The sequence below is a fragment of the Esox lucius genome, chromosome 12 (assembly GCF_011004845.1).
Source record: "Esox lucius isolate fEsoLuc1 chromosome 12, fEsoLuc1.pri, whole genome shotgun sequence".
Taxonomy (NCBI): domain Eukaryota; kingdom Metazoa; phylum Chordata; class Actinopteri; order Esociformes; family Esocidae; genus Esox; species Esox lucius.
In genome coordinates this window covers 24527130-24540449 of record NC_047580.1, presented here as the reverse complement: position 1 = coordinate 24540449, position 13320 = coordinate 24527130, and the positions used below count along the sequence as shown (strand labels likewise).

General features: G+C 42.5%; 2 protein-coding genes across 16 annotated transcripts in view; both read left to right on the top strand.

Annotated features, from left to right (window-relative positions):
- The window catches only part of rap1gap (RAP1 GTPase activating protein), a 76679-nt gene extending 65737 nt beyond the window's left edge, over positions 1–10942 (top strand). For 8 of the 14 annotated variants that reach the window (XM_034295881.1, XM_029124009.2, XM_029124006.2 and 5 more), the window contains 13 exons: positions 128–283; positions 641–712; positions 821–907; positions 1058–1198; positions 3584–3715; positions 4798–4875; positions 6177–6286; positions 6430–6582; positions 6699–6837; positions 6929–7043; positions 7278–7357; positions 7852–7899; positions 8135–10942. In XM_034295881.1, coding sequence (XP_034151772.1) covers positions 128–283; positions 641–712; positions 821–907; positions 1058–1198; positions 3584–3715; positions 4798–4875; positions 6177–6286; positions 6430–6582; positions 6699–6837; positions 6929–7043; positions 7278–7357; positions 7852–7860 — 1272 coding nt within the window. In that variant the 3' untranslated portion in view covers positions 7861–7899; positions 8135–10942. The remainder of the gene's footprint in view (positions 1–127; positions 284–640; positions 713–820; positions 908–1057; positions 1199–3583; positions 3716–4797; positions 4876–6176; positions 6287–6429; positions 6583–6698; positions 6838–6928; positions 7044–7277; positions 7358–7851; positions 7900–8134) is intronic. The other 6 variants (XM_034295880.1, XM_029124005.2, XM_029124004.2 and 3 more) reach the window with 6 other exon arrangements.
- Positions 10943–11475: 533 nt separating this feature from the next.
- aurkaip1 (aurora kinase A interacting protein 1) lies at positions 11476–13146 on the top strand. 2 transcript variants are annotated; one of them, XM_010890730.3, is made up of 4 exons: positions 11476–11583; positions 12028–12140; positions 12239–12708; positions 12816–13146. In XM_010890730.3, the coding sequence occupies exons 2-4, from the start codon at positions 12089–12091 to the stop codon at positions 12930–12932; spliced, it is 639 nt and encodes a 212-aa protein (XP_010889032.1). In that variant the 5' UTR covers positions 11476–11583; positions 12028–12088; the 3' UTR covers positions 12933–13146. The 2 variants fall into 2 exon arrangements, with proteins under 2 accessions (XP_010889032.1, XP_010889028.3); XM_010890726.3 differs by having other exon boundaries at positions 11509–11587.
- Positions 13147–13320: the final 174 nt, after the last annotated feature.

Below are 13320 nucleotides of genomic sequence, written 5' to 3'. Positions count from 1 at the left end.
CCCTCCCACTAGGGGTTGTCAACCCAGGCTCATCTGTTGACAGACAGAAATCTGCTCTAAAAGTTGTGGGCAGGGACTGGAGTTCCATCGTGGTTTTCTTCATCTGCTGTCCTTTGTTGTGTTGCAGTTGCAGCGGAAGAGGCACATAGGGAACGACATCGTGGCCATCGTGTTCCAGGAGGAGAGCACGCCCTTCGTACCTGACATGATAGCCTCCAATTTCCTACATGCCTATGTGGTGGTGCAAGTGGCCAACGCCTGTACTGACAATGTGCTGTACAAGGTATGGCTGCTATACATACACTCCTGGTCTTCATTAATCTAACCAACCAACATCATGATATACATACACTCCTGGTCTTCATTAATCTAACCAACTAACATCATGCTATAGATACACTCCTGGTCTTCATTAATCTAACCAACCAACATCATGTTATACATTCACTCCTGGTCTTCTTTAATCTAACCAACCAACATCATGCTATACATTCACTCCTGGTCTTCTTTAATCTAACCAACCAACATCATGCTATACATTCACTCCTGGTCTTCTTTAATCTAACCAACCAACATCATACTATACATACACACCTGGGGCTGTTGATCATTTAGGGCCCATTTCATTGTCTTCTGTTAGGTGTCAGTGACAGCTCGAGATGACGTGCCATTCTTTGGGCCACCCCTGCCAGACCCGGCCGTCTTTAGAAAAGTGAGTTGGCGCAAGTACAATCCCATCTTTGAAAACCTGTACATTGCTTTTTCCTCTTTCTCCTCTGTTATTGGTTTGTCACTCAGTCCACTTCCTCTTTTATGTCAGGGTCCAGAATTCCAGGAGTTTCTCTTCACTAAGCTCATCAATGCTGAGTATGCCTGCTGCAAAGCAGAGAAGTTTGCCAAACTAGAAGTAAGTCATTCAAAGAAGTCCAGTCCTTGCTTTCAGTAGCCAACGAAGAGGCTCGGGTGTGTGTATTTGTTAGACAATGTTAGCAGTCTTCCATTTCTCACGAGCTGCCTTGCTGTGATGTGTCCACATGTTTTCTGTGTGTGTTACCAGGAACGTACCCGGTCAGCCCTCCTAGAGACCCTGTATGAGGAACTGCACATCAACAGCCAGGCAATGATGGGTCTGGGAGGTGATGAGGACAAGATGGAGAACGGGTCCGGAGGAGGAGGGGGCTTCTTTGAGTCCTTTAAGGTAACGCGGCTTGGCTAAGAAAAAGCTGCTGGGCATTAAGTTAGATAATATGTATTCATTAATATGTTTTACATATATGATCGCTCTGAATATATAACTTGGGGCAGGATTATTATAATTCATGAATTTGAATTTAAACTAAACTCTATCTCCAACCAGACTCAAACAGAGGACTTTAAATGTTACATTGCACTCTTTCTCTGTGGTTGTAGAGTTTGCTGTCTGTCGTGGGGGCTTCAGTGAGAGTCCGTGTCCATGATACAGCATTATACAGTGTCCATGAATCAACCTCTGTTATTCCGTTTGAGGAGCGGCCCTGTATCTGTGCTGCATTTTCCTCTGGGTTTACTGAAGCTAATGCTGACCAGCTTGTGAATATCTTGCTTTATGTGTCGTGTTGCGCTGGGTTCTGTGTGCAGCGTGTTACCCTGCATTGGTGACATAGCTGGCTTTATTTCCATCTCTGTGTCACGCTTCCAAATACATACTGTCGCATAACCACTATTGATCACCATGGCCATATACCCTCTGTCTCTCTGTGTCTCTCTGTCCTTACCTCCAGTATGATCTGTTCTACAGGGGCATTCTGGGTTCATGGGTTGTGGATGCTCTCCAACTGGTGTTTACTGTGGATGTAAGCAGACAGATTGCCCCCCCCACCCCCCACCCCCCAGCCCCCACACACGCACACATACAGAGGGGAGATACACTGCCGATTTTGCAGGTTTTCACCACTTACAAAGCATGTAGAAGTCTGTCATGTTTATCATAGGTACTCTTCAACTGTGAGTGATGGAAACTAAAACAAAAATCCTGTAGTTCTTGACCAGGTTTGCACACACTGCAGCAGGGATTTTGGCCCACTCCTCCATACAGACCTTCTCCAGATCCTTCAGGTTTCGGGGCTGTCGTTGGGCAATACGGACTTTCAGGCCACTCCAGGACCTTGAGATGCTTCTTATGGAGCCATTCATTAGTTGCCCTGGCTGTGTGTTTCGGGTCGTTGTCATGCTGGAAGACCCAGCCACGACCCTTCTTCAATGCTCTTACTGATGGAAGGAGGTTATTGGCCAAGATCTCACGATACATGGCCCCATCCATCCTTCCCTCAACACGATGCAGTCGTCCTGTCCCCTTTGCAGAAAAGCATCCCCAAAGAATGACGTTTCCACCTCCATGCTACACGGTTGGGATGGTGTTCTTGGGGTTGTACTCATCCTTCTTCTTCCTCCAAACACAGCGAGTGGAGTTTAGACCAAAAAGCTCTATTTTTGTCTCATCAGACCACATGACCTTCTTCCATTTTTCCTCTGGATCATCCAGATGGTCATTGGCAAACTTCAGACGGGCCTGGACATGCGCTGGTTTGAGCAGGGGGACCTTGTGTGCGCTGCAGGATTTTAATCCATGTCGGCGTAGTGTGTTACTAATGGTTTACTTTGAGACTGTGGTCCCAGCTCTCTTCAGGTCATTGACCAGGTCCTGCCGTATAGTTCTGGGCTGATCCCTCACCTTCCTCATGATCATTGATGCCCCACGAGGTGAGATCTTGCATGGAGCCCCAGACCGAGGGAGATTGACCGTCATCTTGAACTTCTTCGATTTTCTTATAATTGCGCCAACAGTTGTTGCCTTCTCACTAAACTGCTTGCCTATTGTCCTGAAGCCCATCCCAGCCTTGTGCAGGTCTACAATTTTATCTCTGATGTCCTTACACAGCTCTCTGGTCTTGGCCATTGTGGAGAGGTTGGAGTCTGTTTGATTGAGTGTGTGGACAGGTGTCTTTTATACAGGTAACAAGTTCAAAGAGGTGCAGTTTATACAGGTAATGAGTGGAGAACAGGAGGGCTTCTTAAAGAAAAACTAACAAGTCTGTGAGAGCCGGAATTCTTACTGGTTGGTAGGTGATCAAATACTCATATCATGCAATAAAATGCAAATGAATTATTTAAAAATCATACAATGTGATTTTATGGATTTCTGTTTTAGATTCCGTCTCTCACAGTTGACCTATGATAGAAATTACAGACCTCTACATGCTTTGTAATTAGGAAAACCTGCAAAATCGGCAGTGTATCAAATACTTGTTCTTCCCACTGTATTTCCCATCACCTACACTGACAGCCACTCAGACCCCTTGGTGCTGCAGGCTTAGTGTTTCTCTCTGCATCTAGCTTAGTGTCAGGTTGGAAGCTTTTTGGGTCCTGCTTTGTACTGAATCAGTATGGTTCTCTTCAGTTCTTCCCCTGTAGTTGGCCCCGTAGTGGGATTTAGTGTCAGTATTGGGTGGTGTGTTTGCCCCTGTCTGAGGTGGTTAGTTACGGTGGTTAGTGCCAGTGGTTAGATCCGGCTCAACGTGTCTCCTCCCCCCGTCTTTCTCTGTAGCGGGTGATCCGCAGCAGAAGCCAGTCTATGGATGCCATGGGTCTCAATATCAGGAAGACACACACTGTCTCTTCTAGTATCAGCGGCAACTTTAACCACAACCCACCCGAGAGCCCCAAATTCCCAGGGATAGTAAGTACACTACAGGAACAGCACTGCTGTCTCCTCTGGTCTTCTCCTCTCCCTGAGAAACCCTTGATAGAGCCCCGTCATCTCCCCGGTTACACGCCTTCCTAACTCACTAACCACTCACACGTTGTACCTGCAAATGGATGAGGCTTGACCACTCACACAACAACCTCTCTGAGCTCGAGATACTGGGACACTGGATCTCATTGACATTGCAGTGGGTGAGCTGAGTCATGTCATTGGATCAGAGGTTGTTTTTCTAACATGGAATACATCCTAATATTGGTCGGGTATTAAAATCCCCTGCATATGTAATATGTATGGTACCTGAATGTGTCCCTGCTCGGTCTGCACTGACTGCATGCTATCTTCAGCTCATGCTTGGTGTTTCATGAAAACATTGTTTCAGGAGACATTGTAGTGGCTGTATGTGGACTAGTGCCTACATGGTGAGTATGTTTTTAGGCATTTGTCCGACAGATAGAATGCAGTGGCAGAAGGCTTGCCCATCTAAGTGAAACTTGATCCCAGCGTGATTCCGGACAGTTTGAATGTTTTTCTTCTGAAATACCTTTGGCTTATTTGGAATGTATTCTATCACATTTTTGATGAAAGAGGACACTTCTATCAAATCTGAGAGGAACTTATTTTGGGAAATTCTTTCTTATTTAGATCATCCACTTCAGCTCTGTTCTAATAGATGCCAGAAAAATGGGAAAAACTTCACAGAAAATACTGATAAAGCTTACAACAACCAAGTGCTTTCAACAAGATGTATAACCAACCTGTATATCAATGTACTGGAGGCTTTATTAATGTTCATGAACCATGTCTGCTGTTCTCTCTCCATTATCCTCTTCCTTGCCAATTCTCTGGGCTACCGTGTCAGCTAGTCCCTCTCCACATTACACCATGGCACCCAAAGTCTCTCTCTTATAATAACTGTGAATTCATTTCTAAACTTCAGCTTTAATATGTGCTTTAAGGTATTTTTTTATTAACATAACTTGCTGCATGTAATCACATGGTGTTTTTGTCTCCTCCCTCTCTCTCTCTCTCTCTCTCTCTCTCTCTGTATGACTCAGTCATTGCTTGTCCCAGGGAAAAGTCCCAGTAAATATGGACGTCGAGGCAGTGCCATAGGGATAGGAACAATAGAAGAGGTTTATATCTGTTTCCAAATACTCACTCTTTACTATTCCTCTCTATCTGTTGTTTTGCTGCATGACTCCACAGCATTGTGACAAAAACCTTTCCTGTGGTTTATCAGTGAACAGTAACATAAGGATTCCAAGTATAAACTCCACCCGTGAATGGAAAAGGGCGATTTCTATAATTATATAATACATTTGTTTCTTAGCAGGAGAATGCATCTATACATTATTTGTACATATTTTACATAAGTCTTCAGTCCATGTATCCTCAGATTTAAATACGTTTTCACAAAGGTGTGTATGACTGCCTGAGGACCAAGCTTGATGGTGTTATAATCTCCCCATAGCCTTCACCTGGTTGGTCTTTGTCGTCTTCCATATTTCCTTGTTCTATCATTACATTGGATTTTGTGTTGCTCTCACTTCACGTGTACAGTATATATTGAATGTTTGTCCTCAACAACTTTGTTTAACTAATTCTCAGTGTATTCAAAATTATGAATAGTTATGGTTTTGAGAACATCCGCCCCCCAAAAAAGAAAACAAAAAAGGATCCTGAAGCTCTTTGAAGCCCACATAGGATAAAAGCTATTTTTCAAATCCTTATTTTGAAAGCTTACAAAGAGAGATTGAGTGAACAAAGCGTTCAGTCAGAAAGCACGTTTTAGTGATAAGCCCTGGAGTGCTAGAATCCATCTTTCATCTCATGCTCTGCTCTGCTCTCACTTGCCTTGGCACCGGGGCTTGACGCTAAGCCTCTAAGTGCATATTCTAATGTTTTCTTATCTGTTAGCTACAACTTGAAGGCATGAGTACCGTTACTCTGCATGATAATAATTCACTCTTACACTTGTATTTTCCACATAGATGGCTTATACTGTCTCACGATTCATAGTGAATAATGTCACCCTACTGTAAAGCCATGCCACTTACCAAGTGATGATTTACAGTGCAGGTGTGTATGGTCTCCTGTTGCGGGGGAACTTTCCTGCTGTGGTATAAATAGGCTGAGCATTTACACTGAGATGTCAGACTGATATTCCCTTACAAAAATATATACATTTCATGTAATCCACATTATGAATATTTTCCTGTTACTGTAGGATTATTCTTCTGCTGAAGCACCCTGTTTTAAATTAAGGTCCTATACCTTACTTAACATGTAACACACTGTTAATTAACAAACATACAGACCAAAATAATGTGGTTAACAGTGGAGACAGACAACATGTTGGTTTCTGTCTGTTGTTGTGAGATGGGGGATGTCATGGTTCTCACTCTCATGTGTTGTTTTCTTCCTGACCTGTCAGTCTTTGATCATCCCCGGGAAGAGTCCGACCAGGAAGAAGTCTGGTCCCTTTAGCTCTAGACGTAGCAGTGCCATTGGCATCGAGAATATCCAGGAAGTCCACGAGAAAATGTAAGCATGGTCGTATCACATGAATGGGGCTCAGTGTTCAGAGACATGAATGTGGATGTTGATGTGTTAATGTCCTGACCCCACCCCTGGATCTGTTACCCTGGCCCTTTATTTGTATGTACCCTCCTGCCCTCCATATTCAGCCTTGTCCCCTCCCCGCTCAGCAGCAGTCAGAACAGTAGGGAGTGTTCATCTGGCACACAGAAGACTCCTGACAGCGGCCACGTCTCCCAGGACCCCAAGTCCGAAAACTCCTCCAATCAGAGCTCACCAGAGGTGGCCACTACAAAGAACATGTGAGTGGACTTGCCTTTCAGTACTACGAAGTCGGTGAGAAGTCTAAAGTGAACACTTAATGTGGGTTTGGGTGGTCCAGTCCTGGGATGGACTGCTGACTCACTCAAGAGTGTAGGTTTTCTCTTTGTAACACCAGAGCTCCATCCATCCCTGAGGGTCATGACCTTTCCCGCTCCTCCTCCAATGCCAGCAGCTTTGCCAGTGTGGTGGAGGAGAACGAAACAGAAGCCACGGAGGACTACGACACCGGCATGGTGACTGACCGAGTGATTTTTGTGGGTGCCTGCCTGCGTTCTGTGTTCGCACGTTTTGGCTCTCTAACCCTTTTCTCCCCATCTTCCTTAGGAGAGCCTATCGTCAGCCGGGACACCCCACAAGCGGGACTCCTTGACCTACAGCACCTGGCTGGAGGACAGCATGAGCAGCACGACGAGCACCACCAGCCGATGCAGCTCACCAGGTGACTGGAGGGGCCATGGTGTTGGGGGGGGGGGTGTATGTACAATAAAGAGGGTTTAAGGTATAAATGATTCATTGCTGCTTAACAGGGTGTTCAGGACCTGCCTTGTTAAACAAAGAGAATTAAACATATGCCCCGTTTGATGATATAAATATGTCTGATTTATTGCCCTAGTACTTCAGCACATCCTGGTCCGGGGTCATAACAGCTCATGTCTTGTGTTTTATTATCCAGGTCCTGGTAAAACGGATGGAGGTAAAGGGTCAGAAATCCGCATCAAACTGGACCGGCCACAGGACCATCAGTCCTCATCGGTAAGGTGTCATCTTTACTGGCTCTAGAGTGGACAGATGCTCCACAATCTAAAACAAGGGACCAGATTGGACAGGTTGACATTCATTGCTGACTGTATGTGTAAGCAGATGTTTGCTCTCTGCCTTTGCGTGAATTCTTCAGTGAACATTGGTATTTTAACTTCAGATGTTGTACTCCTGTAACTTGTGCCACTGTTGTATTGTCATTGCTGTGATCCTGCTGTGCCATTGTTGTGTTGTCACTGCTGGGATCATGCTATGATTGCTGCCACTGTTGTATTGTCACTGCTGTGATCATGCTGGGACTGGTGCCACTGTTGTATTGCCACTTCTGTAATCCTGTTGTGACTGGTGCTGCTGTTGTATTCTCACTGCTGTGATCCTGCCATGACTGGTGCCACTGTTGTTTTGGCATTGCTGTGATCCAACTGGTGTAGTTGTGTAAATATTTCTTGCTGTCCATGCTCTTCTGTTTGTCTGCTCTCCCTGTCCAGAACTGTTAGCCTATCCAAACTGGTTAATTCCTGGATATCCATCTGCAGGTTAGTCCAACTGTCTCTTTTCAAGTGGGGTTCTTTCATGGATGTTGGGATTAGTGCAATCCATTATATGATATAAAACTACTACTGTTCAATACACTTTAATGTACATGTCATGTGTTATTTAACTCACAAGTCTTGCACTCATACACTCACTATACAACGTAGGACCTGTAATGACTGTATCTCATTCTGGATTGCCAACATTTAGTAAGAGTATTGTCTCCTCTTCCTAAAGCATTCCCATAAGACCCAATCCTTCCGGGAGAAGAGGAGAACGCAGGCTTTCGCTGTAACTAATGATGACGATGAACAGATGAAGCCTGGCCAGTCTGCCGGTCAGTGAGGCCAGTCCAGCTCTTCCCAGAAGCCCCGGTGGTTGCGTTGATGGTGGCTAGCCGTGCCCGGAGATACACAGAGGCGTTGTTTCTTTCTGCTCCGTCCTCTGCCTGTCTGGGTGTACACACATCTACTGCCTGTCTTTGTGTTTCAGAAATTGTGTTGCCTGTAAATTGTTTTATTTGTCCCAGTGAACAAATGGTACATTTGGTTGAGTTTTCGTTGAGGTCTACTTCACTGTACATAGACATGCGGATCACACAGGGTATCGAAAGTGCCATTGACACTGCCAGGGACCTTGGGAGGAGGCCTGTCGATGTTGTCGTGGATTCTACTGTATAGTGATAGTAGCACTGCCTGGAAAAAAAAAATGCTTTCAATTGGATTGAACCCGTTTACTTTTTCAGTTTTCCATATATCCAACAACAAAGTGTCATTTTTTTAAATTAAATGTTAGTTAAGTTGAATACAGTTTAATGTGTTAGTGATTTTTCAGGTAAGGTGATTGTAATTTGTCTATTTCCTATAGCTTTAATTACTTGGTGTATAGTACTGTACAGCCAAACACAATTGCTCCAGGAAAGAGTGAATATTTTCTTCTTAATATTTAATAAGTGGGATATTCTCATCTCAATATACAATGTACTTCAAGTCTCACCTGCTCATACTGTAAATGAAAAAGAAGATAGATAAGTAACAAGAGAGAATGGACATAGCCTTAAAATTAAAAAAATCAAGTTTTATTCAATTTATTTTGGGGCATTTTATGCTTTTATGTGTAGAGGAGAGAAAGTGTGAAAGACAGAGAGAGTACAGAAATAGCAGTTTGCCAGAATCTAACCTATGCTACTATGGTATTATGTGTACCAGCTGTTTGTTATTGACTGCTAGACCACCTTAGATGACAGAATACTGTTTCTCTAAACGTTCAGTATTACTGTACGTTCATTATTTCTTCCCTTATCGACGTCGTTTCCGATTTTATGGGTACATTCTGTTCATGTTTCATACTGTTTTTGCACGTAGGATGTTTAACTGGTACCGATTTATTTTTGTGAACCGCCATACCTTTTTATAATGTTAAGCTGTTCATTTTAGCTTTGCACTTTCCGTCTTTTGAGGTAGCTCTATCCCACTGTGTGTATCAAGCAGGTTATTGAAGTGAAGTATGAAGAAATGTGTTGATGACTAAAGGGGTATTCATAACCATATTATTGAATCATGGACTGTGTTTGTCCACCAAGCTAGTTTGCTGGTCGATCTGCTTTGCATAACAAAGTGTTGCGGTACCCACAGAATTTGTTTTTCATATTAATTTATTTGGGAGGGAGATGGGACACAATGGTTGGCCTGCTATTATACTATATATTTTATTGATATTCCTACATTGTTGATGATCGATGGATAGTATATTATGGTAGAGATGTACAGGGATGAATCTTTCAGTTTGTACAGTCCACCCACCATGGTGACACTCCATTCCAGATCTACTGTAGTCTAAGTACTGTTTCCAAGTGAAAATCATGATGGTGTAATACAGTTTATCATTATACAAACAATGCTGTTTATTCTGTGCAGTGCTAAAAAGTTATCTAAATAAGTGTAATTTCAAGTTCCATTTGAAAATAAGCTTTAAAATAAACTGGGTAAGCAGTAAAAGAGGAAGACAACTGTATAGTGACTTGGTGTTCCCTGACAACTGACAACTGTATGAGGAGAGGTTACAAAGCAACAGTGAAAGCAACTGAAGTTTAATGAAGAATGGATATTGAACAGATTCTGTATATGTCTACAACTGCCCTGAGGGATGTTATATTCCACTACATTTAGCAAATTATTTTGTTTATATCTCTGTGTTGATAAGGCATGTTACATATTCATTGTCCTACTGCTGTCCCCTGAACAGAGATGATGTCTTGTAAATAAAGATGCCACTCATACTGATATTTCTTCCCAGGGTTTATCTAGCTACAACACAGATCCATAAGCCACCATAACACTTGTGTCTGTCAAACCATTAAATGCCTGTAGCCATCTGTATACCTCTTCATCCTCTTTCTGTGCTGAATGAAACCATTGAAAGAATGTCCTATAAATAAGTTATTTGATGGGCCAACCACCATTGGTCTCTAAATGTAGAGCACTCTAAAAGTGGAAGCTCCTCCTCTCTTACATAACTGTGCCACATGGCAACCAGAATTGAAATATGAATGAGTCTTCAACTCTTCGTCATTGAGGGGGTGAAAAACATTGTATCAATATGGGACAATTACTGAGATGCATATTTTTCATTATTATTATTTTTGTATTTTTAATTTTTTACAAAATATGAATGATGTATACTGCTGGTTAAGCTACTACTCACAACATGTAATCTTCCCTATGTCTTTAAGGTAGCTGTGCTCCAGTCTTTACATTAGTCCAGTGCAGACCAAAACACCAGAGTGATGGTGCCCTCCAGTGGTGTGGACTTTTATTGCTGTGCTTATGTTATGGTCATATTAAAGATGGTAATCTAGTAGAGCACTATTAGCACTACCCCATCAGGATATTGGAATTGAAATTATCAGTTAATTAGAAAATGCATCAACACTGCTTCAGTGTTACTGTGATCTATTGAAATGATTGTATTTGTGTTTTAATAGTTTCTTGTAAATATGTTTTCCTCGTGTGTAAATATTGACAAAATATTAAATAAAGAACCTGAATTAATTAAAATGTCCTATGATTTTGTACTGTTAATGGGTTTATGGGTTTGATGGAACATTGCAGAATCAGAACGATTCAATCAACTATACAGTATGAGTGAAATTAACGATTACAGCATACCTCTCTCTGGTTAGAATAATATATGATGTACAGTGAGTTGTACATATAGAATAATATTTAAAGAACTGATTTAGTTAATTGAGACAATGATGATCATCATCCAGCGATATCCTCATGAGGCTGGTTGAGAGCAAGAGAAGAGTGTGCAAAGCTGTCAACCATGGAAATGGTGGGAACTTTGAGGAATCTTAAACATGAAATGTTTTGATATTTTAATACTACATGATTCCATATTTGTTCATTCATAGTATTGATGCTTTCGCTATTATTTCAACAATGAGGAAAATAGTAAAAATAGAGAAATGAGGGGGTGTGCCCATACATTTGACTGCTACAGTAATATACAAACTGTAACATTAAATCAACTCATTCATTTAATTACTGAGGTAGAACCATGTTGTCGGTCACAATTTCGTGAATCTAAAAGAGGAAGAGAGTTTTGGATGGACCGGAAGTTGACTTCTGGAGTCACATTGAAAAACGAAGGTTGTGCTAACGTTAGCTTCACCGATGTGTCAAGTAGGTAATTGGGAAAATAACATTGTTACTGTTGATTAATTTGTTTGTGGTTAGTAAATGCAAAATCGGCATTGTTTTGGACGGTGGTACTACTGTTTGGGGATCCCTTATAGTCAAGTGTTTAACGTAATAGTAGTGATTAGCATCGTTAGCAAGGCAGCTAGTTACCTCACTGTACAGTACCATAACGATGTAACCTACGTTAGCAGAGAAGCGTACATTTCAGAAATTTTGCTCGCCTATCAGTCAAAATGATAGTTGTCAGTTTGTAGCTAAAAGTAAAATAGCAGTACCTAAAAGTGTACTGTAATACAGGCAGTGATATCATATAAGCAGCTAGTTGCTGGACAACTGCCGGTGTAGTCGACCAACTAAGGAAAATATAGTTACCATTACTTGATATTACGTTCTACATCTGAAATGGTATTTAACTTTTTATCTTAGGGCACATTTGGAGCGACAAATTGACTTATTCAATCCCGATGATTCAACTTCAATCGTAGACATGTTCATCTCAAGGGTGGCCCCTCACATCAGTCGGCTTTGCCGAGTAACTGGTACGTTCTAAAAAATAAAATAAATAAATACACTATCTATAGCTATCACTTATAACAGTAATTTAATACACCTCTGTATATTATCCCTAAATGCGCAGGTGCCCTTCAGACTTGTGGACTGTCATTGGGTGAATCTCTACAGCCTGTCTTTCCCTCTTGCTACTCTTCTCTATTTGGAAAACCCAGACTCTATTCGACAGCAGCAGACAACACACAGCCTCCCCAACGCTGGGTGGCATTGGAGCCAGAGCTGGATGAGTACCTTATCCCCCGTAAACTGTCAGTGTCCCCCCTGGAGAGCTGGCTCTCTCTGCGCTACTCCCTCCCTCCGCTGTTAGAGGCATCACTGCCCATAGAGGAAGGTGACATGATTTTGGACACCAAGGTTTTGCCACCATTAAGAGTCCCTCTCCTAGAAGAGGGGGATGACTCTGTAACGCCTCTCAGCTGTAAGAATGTGCTGGAGATCAGACGGCGTAAGATGAACCGGCACAAGTACAAGAAACTCATGAAGCGCACCAAGTTCCTGAGGAGGAGAGTGTTGGACGGCAGAAGGAAAAAGAAGCAGGTCAGTTTTTTTTTTTTGCCATCACATTCAAAATATAAATGGTTCTGTTTGCAATAGTATTACAGCCATTCTGAGATCATTAATGATGACACTGTCTTTGGGTTCAGAAACGCTTTGAGAAGGATCTTGAGAGGATCTGGATGCGAGCTGGACTGAAAAAAGCCCCAGAAGGATGGAACACACCTAAGATCTTCATCAAACAGTACAAGTCCAAGAGGGAGTGAAGTTCTACAGGAGCAGTGCACTGCTGACTGACCCACTCTGGGTCGTAACAGGACTCCTCAAGCACAGCCTACTCTCCATTGCTACTTGAAGTAGATCTCAGTCATCTGTGATGTTGACATCTTCCACGTGTGCTTTTCTTTCCTCTGTTGAGGATTTGAGCTGGGGGTCGTTGGGAAGTGAAAAGAAACGATAAACGTCACTTTCAAATCCTAATTGTGTCTGTGCTTATTTAATAAATCGTTCCTGTGTTTTCATACCTACTTGGCATTGGCTGTTATTTTAAACCTGTTGTGCAGTTTCATAAATCTAACAGAGGGTGGCAGTATGGAGCAGCCTCGTTCATCCACATTCTTGGCTTGAGAGTCTGAGAAATTCAGCCAACGTGAA

Bases quoted from the DNA above. Each gene is read 5' to 3' on its own strand.
- aurkaip1 (XM_010890730.3), top strand. From the start codon at position 12,089: ATGTTCATCTCAAGGGTGGCCCCTCACATCAGTCGGCTTTGCCGAGTA. The intron at 12,141-12,238 runs GTACGTTCTAAA...CTAAATGCGCAG, and splicing joins TCGGCTTTGCCGAGTAACTG to GTGCCCTTCAGACTTGTGGA. The intron at 12,709-12,815 runs GTCAGTTTTTTT...CTTTGGGTTCAG, and splicing joins GCAGAAGGAAAAAGAAGCAG to AAACGCTTTGAGAAGGATCT.